Here is a 17450-nt window from a genome sequence, read left to right as displayed (position 1 = left end):
GGTACAGGGGTTTCCCATATATTGTCCCTGTCTGCATTTAACCTTCCGCATTATCACCATCCCCACTAGTGTGGTACGTTTGTTACATCTGATGAACTTACATTCAATTAATATTTTAATATTGGAATCTCAGCCATGTAAGATAGAACTAATGTATTGAGTACCTCTTAACACTTGTGTTTTACAGTGCTTTTACTTTTCCAAGTCTTCTCCTCTTTAATGCTTCATTTAATTTGAGTAAAGCTAACAACAGTTCCACTCAAACAGAGAGACATTAGGCCACTTAAACAGGAGGAAGCATAGAGTCATCTCTCTGTATCCTTTTTACATCTCATTAACCCTATACTACCCAATTCTTCTATAAACCATATTGACTCATTTTTCAATTCCCACGTTATTTCTGCTACCTAGATCTCTGTCTATTTTTATGTTGTTTTCACCCTCATAAAACAATTTATTTGTAGTCATCCTTCAAAAATTTAAAATTTTCCGTATCAGTAAAGGATTTGAGCCATGGATACTAATTACCCTACCCAGATCTTGCCCTTATTCATGCATTTGTAATAAGAAACGGAGAGTATATAACTTACTCCCTTTTTTCTCTCATGTCCTGATGATAAAAGGCGTTTATTTTAGAATAATTTTTTAGCCTATTTAGTGTCTCTGTATTTTACTTCCCAGATTTCTTACTATGTATTTGTGGCTTATATAGGGTTTATATTTTCATTCCTTTATTATTAATGTAGGTTAATGTTTTATGGATTTAAAGTGGTATAATTTTGGAATGCAAAAGATACAGTATATTTAATTTGTCTAAAACAGTATGCACATATGAATTCTTAATAATGTTTAATGAAAAGAAAAGCTCTTAAGAATTAAGTTGACTATTTCCTCTTTATCCCCATGAGCCTAGCACAAATATATAGTTTGTACCCACGGTTTAGCACAGTTTTACTTTAGAGAGGAATAAGAATATGAGTATGGGTTCTTTTTTTTTTTTTTTTGGTCTATATGAAGTAGTAAGCAGAAATGCATGACAGAAATAAAGACAGTTTATAGGTTTTTAAACATTATCAGGAGTCATAGAATAAATTAAATGAATATTTTCTTTATTAATAAGGTGTATATTACTCTGATTGATTTTAGCATGTTGAACAACCTTGCATCCCTGGACTCTGTTTTACATGTCTTTATAGTTTTAAAGGCAAGCATAATTAACAAATAGTTGATACTCAGTAAGTGTTTAATAAATGAGAGGGAAAAAGAAATAGTGTTAAGCAAAGAATATTATAAGTTTTAAGTTTGTGATTGAGAATAGACAGTTATATAAACCTGCTTATTTAAGCCAGTTTAGGAAAAGACTAGTCAGTGAAGCAAAACTTACAAATCACATAAATAAATAGAGCAGGCAGTATTATATAAATATAAATAATGTAAAAAAATCTATTAATCAAAGCTATAGTGCATGTGACCAGGTTTTTAGCAAAATAATTCTGTGCAGAATAATTCTGTGTCAGTTGGAGGTTCAGACTGATAGACATTAGACATAGTATCTTAGGATGGAAAATCAAACCCATTTTACTTCTGTAAAGGTTAAAGAAGGAAGTAGATTCAGGCAAGACACACAACAGAGAGATCAGAAATTTTATCTAGTTACAGATGGTGGTATAAGCTTCCAGGACTCCCAAAAAGAGCCTTAACAGTAGACCTATAGTTTCAGTAGACATGTCTGCATGTCATACCCTCTGAAATTTTGTCTGCCCTTTTCAGGCCCAGCTTTATATAAATGGGGCTATAGAGGGTGAGGATACAGCCTTTCCTGGATATATGAAGGACATATGTTGCATCCAGACCAGATGTACCTTATTAATCTCACAGCTATACAGTGCATAATATGACCGGTAGAGGATAGCACATGTGCACTATAGAGGCATAAACAAAATTTTCCTTCATTATTATTAATCTACTTAAGCTACCATGACTTGGGTGGAGTGTGTTTCTGAATTTGGTAATGTGGAACTAGATTAAAATTTAACTACCTAGACACATCTGAGAGTCATAATAAAAGGCTCTTAACCAGCTTTAGAGATTATCTAACCCTGGAAAATTCCAGGGGTGGAAATTTCACAAGGATCTCCTTTAAGCACCATGTAAGGTAAATGAACCTTAGAGCATGCTCATTCATAGCTTTGTGGTGGAACAGATTTTAAGTTTAACAGCTTAATTTCACTTCTAAAATATTTTTATGTTTCAGTTAGTAGTTAACAAAACATGTAAAAGAAATGTTTTGGGGGGGCATAAAAATCAGAAGTGTTTAAACCTACTGGAAGACAATAAAGGCATTATTATTGCATGTGCTTTTCAGAGTATAACTTAGTTATGGTTCTAAAAAAATGCTGTAGGAAGTTTGTGTGCTTTAGTAGTCAAAATCCTAGTAGGAGCCCAGGCAGTAACTTCTTCATCTTTGTCCCTCACCACCAAAATTAACTGGAGTTGATACTATGCTAGGAGTTCTATGATTACTGGGGCTGGGTTGTATTTACTTTTGTGTCTCCTATACTTAGCATGGTAATAGGCACAATATATAGTAGATGTTCAATAAATGTTTGTTATCGATATTTTTATTTGTAGTCTAAACTCATCATGTTTACATCCTTTAGTAATTGTCAGAGAAAGATACAGAAATATAATTGGAAAAGATTAAAGCAAGTAACTGTGTTATTAATTTTTTTCATAACTATTTTACTATTTCATAGTGCAGATATTCAGGGAATTCAGGCATTGCTTTTACTATATTTTTGAAATTTCACACAAACTTTTTATTCATTTTTGAAATTGCTACTATACTGCTTTAATTTTACTTCAATACTGATTAAAGAAAGATCTTAGATATATTTTATACAGAGTTCTGAAATAAGCTTAACTACTTGGAAGCTATTGAGATTTTTCTATAAGTAAGTACAGTCTAAAATAATTTTATGTGTTTATAAATAGAATAGATTAAATAAATGTAAGAGTAACCTTGTAAAGATTTGGAATAGTAGTATAGTTTTTACTTCTATTTACAACATTAAAGAATTTGATTTAGATAGTAGTTACTAATATATACGTAGGTATTTCTTCATTACAGAGGAAGGTTTTATTTTCATATCGGCCTTTCTTCATATTCTGCAACAAAGAATATTTAGAACAGTTTTTAACTTTATGGAATATTTAATGTTCAGAATTCTAACTTTGCTGTTTGTCCACGTTAATCAGGCAAAGGGGACAGCTAGCTGTGGAAAGAGCTAAACAAGTAGAAGAGTTCCTACAGCGAAAATGGGAAGCAAGGCAGAATAAAGCTCGAGCTGAAGGACATATGGTATGATTTTTTTCCTTTGAGATTTTTGAACATATTAGTATTCAAAGTGAAGGTCTGGAATAAGGTAGGTATAAATGAAAAGAACTGTAATCTTTTACAAATGTTTCCTCTAAACATTTGCCGAGTGTAAAGTTGTGATATATCTTAACTTGTTTAACCCCTCTTCTGATATATCTTTTATACCAAGGGTAAAATTCTGATGTTGGTTTGATTAACTGGGAGTAAATTCATGGCTGTATCATTCCTGTAAAAACAGTTGAAGTAAAAAAAAAAAAAGCTGAAGTAGGTATAGCAGCCCAGATATTTATATTGAATAAATTAGTTCTTACATTATTGCTCATTTTATTTCCCTATATCCTTCTGGTTTTAAATACTTTTAAGTAGCAGAGAATGTAAAGAAAAATGGGAAGTAAACATTTGGATAAATATGTGTAATTACACATTTACTCAAAAGCAAATTAGAAACAAAAATATATTAAAAGTTTTGGCTGATAGAGGTGCACACTGATGATTGTTTCAGCCCACACCCATGAAGCATCATGCTCACATAGGAAATAGGTCAATTATATGGTAACATATTTCGATTAAACATATTTACTGTAAATTCCTAAGTGGTATCTTTGTGAGTTTATGCAATTATTCTAATTTAGGAGATTTTTTCTTTGAAATCTGTCATAGAAAGAGAGCTATATTTTTTAACAGTTTCCTTTTTAACAAACAGTAGTTTATATTTCTCTAATATCTGGAATTAATCTGTATTTGTATGCTTCCTATAGATAGTAGAAGAAATCCTCCAGCATTTTTCCTTGCCCCGTACCTCTCATGTTAATAGCATCTGAGATTTTAGTTACAGATTTTAATTTAAAATATTTTAAAACAATTACTAGAATTATCAAGATTTACAGATACTTTTTCCTCAGCATTGTTCCTTACATCCTGCTAGTCTCCCCTCAATTTACTTTTCTTCATGCTGGAGAATATCTTCTGGTAATCCTTTTAGAGAGAAACTTTCCAAGATTTGTTGGGAAATGTCCTTATTTTGTCTTTATTATTAAATGATAATTTGTTGTAGTGGTCTGCTGGTGAAGTTGCTCAGCATTTGTGTGTCTCAAAAAAAGTATTTTGCTGCCTTTTTTGAAAAAGATTTTTGTTGGATATAGTATTACAGGTTGAAAGTTTTTTTTCTTTCAGTACTTTAAAGATGTCTCTCTACTTCTCGTCTGGCATGTCTGTTTCCGACAAGAAGTCTGCTGTCATTCTTATCTTTTTCTCTAGATGTAATGTGTTTTTCTCTGATGGCTTTTAACATTCTCTCTTTATCACTGGAAGGGACTTGATTATTCTGTATCTTGGTGTACTCTTCATGGTTATTTTGTTGGGGTTCATTGAGCTTCTTGGATCTATGGGTTTATAATTTTTATCATATTCAGGAAAATTTGAGTTATTATTTCTTCAAAAAAATGCTTTCTGTTCTCTCTCTTTTTCCTTCTGGGATGCTCAGTACCCATATATTAGACTATGTGATACTCTCAACAGCTGACTATGTTCTATTCAATTGTTTTTACTCTTTTTTCTGTTTCATTTTGAATAGCTTCTATTACTATGTCTTGTAGTGCATTAATTTTTCTTCCACTTTGTGTAATCTGCTGTGAATCCCATCCAGATAGTGTATATATTTTATTTCAGATATTGAATATTTTATCTCCTAAAGTGTATTTAGTTAATTTTTATACTTTTCATATCTCTCTTTATAATACTTATGCTTTTCTCTACCTTCTTGAACATATGGAATATAATTATGATAGCTGTTTTAATGATATTGTGCCCTAATCCTGTTTTCTTTATCATTTCTGAGTCTATACCTGGTAATCTGTGATTGGATACCAAGCATTGTGTATTTTATCTTTTCTTAAAAATATATTGGGCTTTTATCCTGGGATGCAGTTAAGGTACATGGAAATTGTTTGAGCCTTACAAGGCTTCCTTCTAAGCTTTGCCAGGCAGGTCCAGAACAGCCTTAGTCTAGAGTTAATTTGGCCCATTGCTGAGGCAGTACTCTTGAGTATTCAGTGCCCTATGATTTGGAGGTCTTTCCATTCTGGTGTTGGAAGAATGAAATATTCCCAGCCCTAAGTGAGCCTGGGATATTGTTGACATTATTCTAATTGTCACTCAGGAAGGAACTCAGAGGGAACTGCCTACAAATCTCCAGTAGTCTCTGTGCAGCTCTGTTCTTTGCTACTCCATCCTGCAAATTTTAGTGATCTTCAACTTCTCAAGTTCTGATTGCTGTTTCCTTAACTCAGGGAAACTGCTAAGCTCTGATTGGGGATCTGTGCTGCAGCCTAGAAAATATATAGTCATTTAACCACTGCCACAATCATTGTATAGCACTATTCCATTATCTCTTAAAAGTTTCCTCATCTCACCACAAGAAAAAAAAATTGTTACTATATGAGATGATGGATATTAACTAAACTTACTGTGGTAATAATTTCTCAATATGTAGATATACCCCAAATCACGATGTACACATTAAACTAATGCAATGTTATATGTCAATTATATCGTAATTAAATTGGGGGGAGGATTTCCTTGTTCCCCTTTACAATCAGTCTGTCACCAGCCATAGGCAAACACTGATCTGTTTCCTGTACTATAGTTTTGTCTTTTCTGGAATTTTATGTGGCAGTAGTCTGTTCTTTTTTAATTCTTGAGTCATGTTTTATTGTATGGCTATGCCACAATTTTTTTTATTTATACCTCAGTTGGACATCTGTGTGGTTTCCAAAAGAGATGCCTTTAAATTTGTTGGAGTAATGAAGATTAAATTCACTCACTTATATGAATAAGTATAATTGACTAGCCTGTCCTCCCCGGGGAGCCCTTATTACTGAGTTGGTATATCTCTCATTATTTCTGACTTAGCTATTGACTATTTTTACACTCAAGCTTCTAAATATTGTTGGAGAAAATTAAACCTCTGACGATTAATGTCAGATCACTTTATGATTTCTGATTTCTGCCAAGCTGTCAGTCCTACTCAACAGTCCTTTTATAACCTCATGGTCAACAGCCTCTTCCATTGCCCACAGTGGAAATTTTCCTCAATGATTTTGTCTTCACCCCTCTTTATGAAGATAATCATTACAGAGGAAACTGAGCTTAAGAGTCTCACATTTCTTCAGATATTCTGCCTCCATACTTATAAATTTATCCATTATGGTACACAATCTTTCTTTGTTTTCTCCAGTCTCAGAAAAGACTACAACTTCCTCTGTTCAAAAATAATCTTTCCTATTTCATCCAATTTGATGGTTATAACACTGACAGTTGTTAATATATTATCATTTTTTGCGTGCTTACTGTGTGTCAGGTGTAGCTCTAACTTTTTTACTTTTAATCTACGTATAATGATTGATTGAGGTAAATTTTTGTAGTTAATCTATGTAGGTTTGTGTGGATTTTTTATTCCTTTCTAATAATTCCTGCCTTTTAAAAATTTTTTATGTTTTTATTGATTTTAGAGAGGAAGAGAGAGACACAGAGAGAGAGAGAGAGAGAAACATCAATGTGAGAGAAAAACATCGATTGGCTGCCTCCTGCACACTCCGTACTGGGGATTGAGCCCATAACCTGGGCATGTGCCCCAACTGGTAATCAAACTGGCAACTTTTTGGTGCATGGGACGACTCTCAACAAACTGAGCCACATCAACCAGGGCAATTCCTGCCTTTTAACTGGTGTGTTTAATGTAGTTATATCATGTTACTACATTTAATGACGTTAAATATAATTAATGATTTGTTTAGATTTAGGTATAACATTTTATTGTTTGTTTTCTGTTCCCTCAGTTTTTGTTTCACTTTCTAATTTCTTGCTGACTTTAGACATTTTGAATACTTTTTGTTATTTAAGTTGCTTTAATCTGTTGTGATTTTGGCTATACCATTCTTTTATATGTCTTTTTAGTGGTTGATAACAGGATTAAAAACACTTTACTTTTCACAATAAACAGTAATTTACTTCAATTAGAATGTAGAAATCTTTCCACTGTATAGGTCTCTTTACTCTCTTTCCTTTATATCCTTTATGCTATAGTTGTCTTATATATTACATTTACATACAGTTTAAATCCCCATCAGGCAGTGTTATAATTTTTGCTTATAACTTCAAACATATTTAAGAACTCAAGGGGACAGGAATACTTTGTAATATTTACTATTTCTCTTGGTATTCCTTTATTCCTAATTTTCTGTTTTCTTCTTATATCACTTTCTTCCCTCTGAAGAAATCCTTTTATTTTAGAACAGGTCTACTGGCTATAAATCTTAGTTTTATTTCATCTTTATTTCTAAACAATATTTTTGCTGGATGTAGTATTTTATGTTGATAGTTCGTGGTTTTTTTTATCTTTAAAAAAAATGTTGCTTTACCGCTTTCTGTCCTCCATAGTTTTTTATGAGACTACTATTCACATTATTTTTCTCTTATAGGTAATGTCTTATTTTTCTCTAGATGCTTCAAGATTTTTTTTTTTTTGTCTTTAGTTTTCAGCAGTGTGCTTAAGTTGTGTCTGGGCTTGAATTTCTTTAGGTTTTTTCCATTGGTGGTTTGTTACGTTTCTTGAACTTGTAGGTCTTTGCCTTAAGCCATTTTTCTTCAGCTATTTTTTCAGCACTGTGCTCTTTCTCTTCTCTGGTTCTCTGATTACATGAATGGTGGACCTTTTGTTCTTGTTCCACAAGTTTGTAAAGCTCTTTTTTTTTTTTTAAATTTCTTTACTCTCTGTTATCCAGTAGATCATTTCTGTTATTCTGTTTTATTACTCTTTCCCCTTTTATCCTCATTATGCTTTATTTAGTCTGTTCAGTGAGTGTTTTATTTTGGCAATTGATTTTTTATTTTGTGTTTCTATCTCTTTTCTTTTTATATCTTCTCTTTATTTGCTAATACTTTCTAGTTTAACCTTTTTTCACCACTGTTCATGATTGCTGTTCAAGCACTTTTATAATAGTTTCTTTTAGATAATTCACCATCTGTGTCATCTAATCATAATGGTTATTGTATATTCCCAAGGAGGTTGAGATTTTTGTGGTTCTTCATATGCTGATTAATTTTGGATTGTGTCCTGGACATTTGGAATATTACACTATTAAACTCTGGGTTTTGTTTAAATTTTATGGAGATTGTTGATTACATTTGTTTTAGCAGGCAATTGACTTGTCAGTCTCAGCCGCAAGTTCCTAACCTTTCTTCTGTGTGCTGTAGTTCTGCTTACACTTCCTTTCTCAAAGCCTTACAATGTCGTTCAGATCTTTTCCATGTGTGCACTGCCCAGTGTGGTCTGAATGGGATCTGGGTAGAAGTCTATTTCTTTGCTCCATGCTCAAAATCTTTGGTGTGCAGAACAGGATTGTATCCACACATACACAGGTAATTGGTGAGTCCAGGACTTTATAAACAACTTACGGGGTATTTTTTTCTGATGCCATAGACTTGATGCTTTCCTATCCTCTAGGACTTCACTTTTCAGTCTTTTAGGTATAAGCCTCATATATGTAGGATTTCACAACTTCTGGCGCCAAGTGGAGGGAGGAAAAGAGGGAGGGGAGGAGAGAAAAAAGGAAGAGGGAGCACAGGTTTTGATTCTGCCTTCTTGGAGCTTCAGTGTCCCAGGAGATAAATCTTGTATTCCCTGAGTTTTAGTTTCTGGAAGCTCCTGTTGCTATCTCAGCTCTCACCACAGCAGTAAGCTTACCTGGGGGCTGGGACACCAGAGACAGGAATAAATGAAAGAAAGAAAGAAAAAAAAAAGCTTTTCTATCTTCTCAGGGAGAGTCTTCTCCCCGAGAGTCCCTTCCTACTCCTTAAGCCAGAACTAGAAGGTTTCTCTTATCTCTTGTCATTACCAGAGTGCTCAGTTTCAGGATTTCTGCCAAATCAGGTTTAGGCCAGAAGATACTGTGGTTTTAAAAAAGTGGTACACTCACTATGTGCTAGTATGAGTTCTGGTGTTCTCTAATTTTCCTGCTGCTTTTTCTTTATAGAGTCCCAAATATTCTTTAGATTTTGTAGTTGCATTCAATGGGAAGGAAGGGTGGCGTGTGCTTATTTCATCTTACTGAACCATCTGACCTGGTACCTCATTCTTATTATTTCCAAAACTAAATTCCTGTCATCTTCAAACCCACTGCCTTTCTTCCTGTGTTACCAGTATCACTATAGAGAATCACCATCAAAGATAGCTTGACTCTGAGGTTTCTGGTTTGAGTTACTGAGAATTCAAGACATCTTTTAGTATCTTCTCTCTGTCACTGTCCCACCCAACTCATATCCAGTCAGTGGCCCAATCCCTGTTTGCTACTTTCTGAATATCTTATATCCATCTCCTCCTTTCTACTTTTGTTTCTGCCGTAGTTGAGATCATTATCTCTTGCTAGTTTTTTCATCTCTTCTAATCTTGATTTACTTGAGCTGCCAAATTGATCTTTCTAAAGCAAAGTTGAACACATTCTCATCTGCTTAAAGTTATTTAGTGGCTCTTTGTTGCTTGGAGGGTAAGTTAAAACCTCTTCAGTTTAGCACAGATCCTTTGGCTTTCTCACTTCTCTTGGTTTTCCTCTCTCTGTTACCTCCTTTATCTAATAAACTTTAGCAATACCAGACTATTTGCAGTTCCCTGAAAGTGCCATTTCTAGTGTTACCTGAATCCTCTCTTCCTTATCTTCTTGGAGAGATCATGGTACCTTTCGGTTGCCTTGTTGGCTTGGACACTGCTGCAGACGATATGGGAGAGATTCAAGGGGGGAAGGAAACATGTTTTTAGTACCAATGAATTAGTTTTCTGCTGCAGATGAGATGATGATTAACTTTAGAATTGCAATAGAATAATTACTATTAATATACCCAGCATGTAAACAGTTGCGTCTATGCAACAAGAATGTATTACACATCTAACCCTGGCCAGTGTGGCTCAGTGGTTAGAGTGTCGGCCTGCACCAAAGGGTCGCGGGTTCGATTCCTGGTCAAGGGCACATACCTCGGTTGAAGGTTCAAGCCCCGCCCCTGATGGGGTATGTGAGGGAGGCAACCAATTGATGTGTCTCTCTCACATCGATGTCTCTCCCTCTCTCTCTCTCTTTCTCTCTCTCTTCCCCCCACCTTCTTCTACTCCCTCTAAAAAAATCAATGGAGAAAATATCCTTGGGTGAGGATTAACAATAAATAAATAAATAAATAAATAAATAAATAAATAACACATCTGTATTATGCAAGCCATTATTGGGTGCTGAGGATAAAACAGTACGGCATGACCCCTTCCAAGAGTTTACCTGCACTAATTAATTAGTTAGGCTTAGGGAGGGGCGGGTGAGAGGAGTATGGTAGACAACTCATGGAGTACCTCAGAGTCTACTTTGAAAACATACTCAGAAATCTGTGGGAACAGTTACTCAGAGTGATATACCTAATTCACTCAACCCTGTATTAAGAGACCCTCCTTAGCTCAGCATTGTTGATATTGGAAAAAGACCATTTAAAGTAAATCCAGCTAAAATAGAGATTCATATTTTATAGTAAGGAGTGAAAAAAAGATTTAATTAGGTATTTACCTTGAAAAATGCAATGTAAAAATACTTTGTCTTATATTTATTAGAATTTTGGTTATATTTGCAAGTCTGTATTCTGAAAGTAATTAATTTAGGGAGGATTATAATTTTTCTGGTAGGATTGTATAATGAATACTATATGTATTTTTATCAAATTCAAGGTCTTACTGTAAGACATATTGTTGTTTTACATGTGACTAAAAGAGGAAAGATGTTGCCAGTTTAACTTGATACAGTGCTTTTTATCACTTAAGTTTTTTATTTTATATTTGTTGAAATAATTCTTTTAGATTTATTTTTTATTATATCATTCTTGTGTATCCACAAAAAGGAAAATATGAATGAAATAAATTGATAAAGGTATTCATTTCTAAATCTACTTTACATTCATAATTTGACTGTTCAATCATTTCTTTTTTAAATTAGGGTCATTGATGTTCATATTTTCTCGAGTAATACTATCTTTAATGCCACCAAGTGCACTGAGATTTCAACATTTCTTTCGAAAGTATTCCTATTTTGTTTCTGGGATTTTTTTCTCAAGGAATCAGCACCAGTTTGCAAGTTTTAATGCTAGCACTTTGGCTCCTATTAGCAAGAATCAGTGGAAGGTTTTCAACAACTGCTAGGGCTCATATTTCCTCGTGAAGAAACCCATAAGTGATTTTTAAAAATTGAAACTTTGTGGTTTTCCAGTATGATACCAAGAAAGAAAAAACTAACAAAATTCGTAAATTATTCAGGCAGTAATATCTGTGTTATAACTCCTGCCTGGTCAAAATAGTTCATAAGATTATAACAGATTATGAGATGCCATTGAATTAATAATAAGATACACTCATTTCAGAGTTGTTAAAAATGTAAAAAAATATATTGATGAAAGATGCTATAACCTTCATTTCTTGTTTTTATGTTTTACTCTTATAACTAATTGTAGAAGAGAACCATTTTTTTAAATGGCCGAGACTTTGTCAGTTTGCCAAAGATCTTTTCTTAATTTTTTAATACACAAAATATTTTCAAAGACTAATGTAATAATTCATTATAGTTTTCTTTTATTCACTTATCTAGTTCTGTCATATTTGTAGGTGATTTTGCATGTAATCTGAGCAATTTTTCAATATCACTGTCATCATCTTCATGAAATCCTTCATCTTTGACAAGATTAGCAACTTCACTTGTCAGTTTGTATTAGATTATATCTACCACACCCAACAATCGGGGAGAGATTGACCAACGGAGACCTTGATGTGATGAATGTGACTAGGAAGTGGTGTTACATTGGGTGTAGTAATATGTGGGGACTAATTTTAAACTAATTATTGCAAATTTTTGGGCTGTGACAACTTTGTTTCTTAATTCAGCATTGTAACTGCTGAGATCTTTGTAGAACTGTACCTATAATACACTACAGTGATGAATATTTAAAATAATAACCCCAATTCTTCAAGAAAAACATGTCAACAGTAATTTAAGGCAGCACATAATATTTTTCCATTGATACATATTATTACTCACATGTATTTATACAGTTTGAAAATGTTTATACATTTACATTGTGGTTTATCCTTAAAACCACTCACAAAATCTCTATTTTGCTGATGAAGAGAACCAGTCTTAAAGAGGTTGTGACAGGTATGTCTTAAACCTAATGTGTGTTTTCTAATACTTTTAAAAATCACATTAGAAATAAACCTGAACAGTTAAGATTAAGCTCTGAATCTTAAAGATTAATCCTCTGGAATTGGAAAACTGCTGTAAATTATTTGATCAGTACATTTTATTAACTGCTTTGGGAAATCCTAATAAATCATAACATTGTTTCTATGGCAAATGAAATCAAAGTCCCTGACCTATGAATAAGCATTTGGATCTTAAGTGATTTTTAGGTATAATTGTAATGTAAAGAAACCATGGATTTTAAAGTTATTTCATAAGCTTGTGTAGAAATTCAAAATTTTCCATGTTTGGATAACTGAAATTTAAAAAATACGTAACTTAGGGAAACTCAAACAAGAAAGACTTCAATGGTTTGTTCCATTTTACTGCTAAATGTGATACCATGGTACAAATACAGCATAATTTGTTCATTCATTCATCCACTTTAGTACATCTGGGTAGTTTTAAGTTTTTGGCCATTAAGAGTAAAGTTGCCAAAAACACTCAAATACAAGTCTCTAAATGAATATAAATTTCCCTTTCTCTGTGACATATGCTCAACAGTGGACTGCAAGGAAATAATACTGAGTAAAAATAGTCTCAAAAGGATACATACTGCATGATTCCATATATATAAAATGTGTGAAATATAATTATAGAGATGAAGAGCAGATTAATAGTTGATGGGTGTTAGGGATAGGAGTAGTGAATATGGCTGTGAAGTGTTACAGTAATGGTACAGTTAAGTACCTTGATTATGGTGGTATTTACACAAAGTTATATGTGTGGTAAAATTGCATTGATACAGATACACAAATGTGTGCATGTATAACTGCTGAAATCAAGCTCTATGGTTTGTACTGGGGCCAGTTTCCTGGTTTTGATAGTGTACTATAGTTATGGCAGATGATAAAATTGGGAGAGGCTGTATAAAAGATGCACAGAATATCCCTGTATTTTTCACATTTAATATTTCACACTAAAACGTTAAAAAGATTACTTCAAAGTAAGTCAGATTTTTTTTTACTTGTATTTTTCAAATGCCATGAAGGGAAGGTATAATCTATAGCAATATTCAGTTTGCCACCCACTCTCCTGTAACTGTCGATATTCCCATACATCTTTTCAGAGTTCTCATCGTGTCTTTGGCCAGCCCTGCCTATTTCTTGTTTTCCCTCACCTCCCCCACTCTCTGATCTGTATCCCAAAAGCTCAAGTAACTGATAAGCCAATGCCAAGATTTTGAAGAAGGAAGGAGACTGAGTGCGCAGAGGCCTTTTTTCAAGGCTGGAAGAGGAGAACGGCAGAACATACTCACATAATAATACTTTTTGTTCTGGGGCACCCATGACTTTGGTGGTATTATTATGCCAGTCTTACAGCAAGTTTAAGTAATTTTGCTGAAGGTCAGCTGTGGTTAGGTGGCGTTGAAAAATACATGAACTGACAGACTTCACAGTCTGTCATAGTCCGTTCTTAACTGTCACAGTATACTGCCCTTCTACCACTCTGATGAGTGCTACTGTGAGAGGAATATACAAAAATGGTGTGTAGATCATACTTAACTCACTGAAGGAGGCGTGGGCAATGTTTTCCAGGGTGAGATGTTTGGTTGCATTTTGGAAGATGAGTTAGCCGTTTTGAGAAGATGAGGAGATCATAGTCCACAAACCACCAGTAGTTGTCATGGCTAGAATGTAGGCTTTATGATTGAGCAGTGGCAGAGATGGGAGTAGAGATGCCTTACTTGTCATTTGACAAAATGTGGGATATGTTCTGAAGATAATGGATTTATGTGGGGCTCAATGTAAAAGAGAGTATTGGAAAGGTTACTCTGAGTGCATTGTAGAGAATAGACTCGGGGAGTGAGACCAGAGCTAAGATGAAAGTTAGGAAGTTCTTCTGGAGGCAGAAACTAGGGATAAATTATGGAGTTATTAGGAGGTAGAATTAGTAATTTGGTAGTCATTTGTATTTGGCAGATGAGAAAGAGAGAGAGGGAGATAACTCCCAGCTTCCTGACTTGGGTGTCTGACTGTGATCAATAACTGAGGTAGGAATATCATGTAGTAAAAAGAATGACGAAGTCAGTTCTGTAAGTTATTTGTGGAACCTTTGGTACATAAGAGAATTGTCCAGATGTCAGTTGCATGTACACAGAAGTTCAAGAGTAAAGGACTGTGAAGTTGGTTTAAATTTGGGAATTGCCAACCTATATTAAGGCCTGGGAATGAGAAGAAAAGGAAGGTCAGAGAATGAATCTCTAGAAAATATTGACATTAGCAATGAGCCAAGGAAGAAAAAAGCCAGTGAAAAATAGTGAAGATTGGAAGATCTCAGGAGAGAGTGCTGTTTTAAATACTGAAAGAGAAGAGAGTTGTTGTTTTTTAATATGTAAATTATAATTTACTATTTAGTGGAATAATATGAATATTATGTAATCAGTTAAGAATAAGTTTTTAAGGATATTGAATGTTAAAAGAGACTCAGAATATTAATGCTAATTAATATTAAGTGAAGAAAATCAGAATATAGTAAAATTCTAATTTTGTAAAAATAAATGTGTATATATTCATACATAGCATAGAAGGAAATTTGGAAGGTAATAGTCTTAAACTTTGTATCTCAGATAATAGAATTATGAATGATTTATATTTTCTTCATTTTATAAATTTTCTACAGTGAACATACTTGATATTTATGAGAGAAAAGAATACTTATGTAACTGTAGTAGATTTAGTCCAAACTAATTTCCAGTGGAAATGTTAATTGCAAAATTTACTCAAAAGGGTCCATTTGAATTGTGAACTAGAGGTCATTGGTAACCTTAGAAAATTTTCAGTCACAGTGGGATCAGAGAACAGATTGTAGTGGGTTAAAAAATTAATGGCAAGCAGGAAAATGGAGGTGATGAACTTAAAAAGTACACTTTCAACAAGTTGATAAAAAGACATTAGATGTGGAAGTGGGACTGAGGATTTGTTTAAATTAGGAGGAACACGAAACACAATTGTGTGCTGAAGGAAGAGAAAATGGATAATTCAATAACCTAATACTTTTATTGAAGGATTATAATTTCTAATAAGGTAATTATTGTGTTTATGATGAACTATGTTAAAAAATGAATCAGCTTGTAATTGGGTATGATCATTTGTAGTATAGTAATAGGACTTGACAGAGTGCAAAGAGTTTAAGCTCAAATATTTTGTATTGTGTTTGTGTATTTAGTATGTAAACAAACATGTAGAAATGATTGGCCCTTTGTAGAGGAAAGTTTTGATTTGGGGTTTAGCTAACCTCCAGAGCAGTTTTAAAAAACCGTTTACTTAGATGGCTAATGAAAACATAGCTGGTCTCTGTTTCAAGTAACTATCTGTGGGGTTTAATTGCTTCCTTCTGTTGTCACTTAATGTGTTGGTTAAGTTGATACAGGAAAACACCAGGGTTTGTTTTCAGTTTATCAGCTAGAAAGAAATTATCAGAATTAGCCAAAAGAAATCAAGTGGCACCTGGATATTCCTAGGTAAGATGCTGATGTAGCCTTAGTCATTCTTTAAACTTAGTACATTAAATGATGAACAGGGAATCCTGCAAAACCTGGCAGCTATGTATGGAGGCAGGTCCAGCTCTTCAAGAGGAGGGAAGCCAAGAAACAAAGAGGAAGAGGTATGCTTCCCGCATGTTCGCTACCTCCGTCACATAACCATTTTTGAGTTTATTGCCTTCCTTTCCTGCATGGTTTAAATGCTTAACAATTACTTGAGGATTTCGTAGGTCTATAGGGACCTGTTAATATTTTTTTGACTGGCATACTGTGTCATAATTTTGCCCCATAACTGTTAATCGGTATTGAATTCAATTTCTTTTCTTTTGATAAAATAAAAAATTTGTAATTACAGTGTATTTCTTTTCAGAAATAAGTTGATCTAAATTAAAAACTCAAAAGCTAAGATTTTAAAACTTTTATTTGTGGTATTCAAATTAACCCTTTTCTTTAACAATGATTTAGCAATAAAAATGTTGGTAGTTTTTCTTTTAAATTAAGATGTTTTGGTTTTTTCCTCCTTGTAGGTTTATCTTGCAAGGCTGAGACAAATAAGACTGCAGAATTTCAATGAGCGCCAACAGATTAGAGCCAAACTTCGTGGTGAAAAGGCAGGTTGACAATCAATTTTAGAAACTGTAATTGAATGACATTATAATATTAAGATTAAAAATGCTGTGCCACTAACACACAATAAAACTGATTAAGACAGTGAAAGTCAAAGACCAGAAAACTATACATGGGGATAAAGTAAATCTTATTTAAAATTGTAAGGCCATTTATTTGTTCCAGAGGAATTCTAAGAGGAAAGTATAAGTAATACCGATGGACATATAAAATGGTGCATTTTCTACCATTCTCCTTTTATCTTTTCTCCTCATTGTCCATAAGAGTAGATAGTTTTGAAGAGTTCATCTGCAGCTGTGAGAAAAAAATTAGTAAAATTGAACAACCTACCATTTTACATAGTTTTATGTTAGTTCATTCATATTCTCTCCCACAGAGCTCTGCACTGAATTTGAGGTTCTACCCTAAGTGGTTTGCTTCTCTACTTATTTTACAGAAAGAAACTGATGATTCCAAAGGACAGGGAAGTGAGGAGGTTGACATGAGGCGCAAAAAAGTTGAAGCTTTTAAGGTATGGACTAAAAATGGTTTTCTCAGAGAGAATTGAAATCTAAGATAAAGAATTGTATTCTTGAGTCTTATAGTTCAGTCACTGTCTTCTCTGGTCTTAATTTTTCTTTCTCCTTTATCCCTCACTTCTCAGTTTCTA

At 33.6% G+C, this 17450-nt stretch overlaps 1 protein-coding gene across 4 annotated transcripts in view; it reads left to right on the top strand.

Moving 5' to 3' along the window:
• Positions 1–17450, top strand: part of NEK1 (NIMA related kinase 1) — a 95640-nt gene that overhangs the window by 44203 nt on the left and 33987 nt on the right. For 3 of the 4 annotated variants that reach the window (XR_013998555.1, XM_081133928.1, XM_081133927.1), the window contains 3 exons: positions 3259–3361; positions 16702–16785; positions 17238–17312. Coding sequence is in view for 3 of the 4 variants with exons in the window: in XM_081133928.1 (XP_080990054.1) it covers positions 3259–3361; positions 16702–16785; positions 17238–17312 (262 nt within the window). In the remaining variant the exon portion in view is untranslated. Of the gene's footprint in view, positions 1–3258; positions 3362–16212; positions 16297–16701; positions 16786–17237; positions 17313–17450 lie in introns of all 4 variants that reach the window. The other variant, XM_081133929.1, reaches the window with a different exon arrangement.

This window comes from Miniopterus schreibersii (genome assembly GCF_964146895.1).
Source record: "Miniopterus schreibersii genome assembly, chromosome: 4".
NCBI classification, from domain to species: domain Eukaryota; kingdom Metazoa; phylum Chordata; class Mammalia; order Chiroptera; family Miniopteridae; genus Miniopterus; species Miniopterus schreibersii.
The sequence above is the reverse complement of the archived record's forward strand: the minus strand, read 5'-3'. Positions and strand labels throughout refer to the sequence as shown.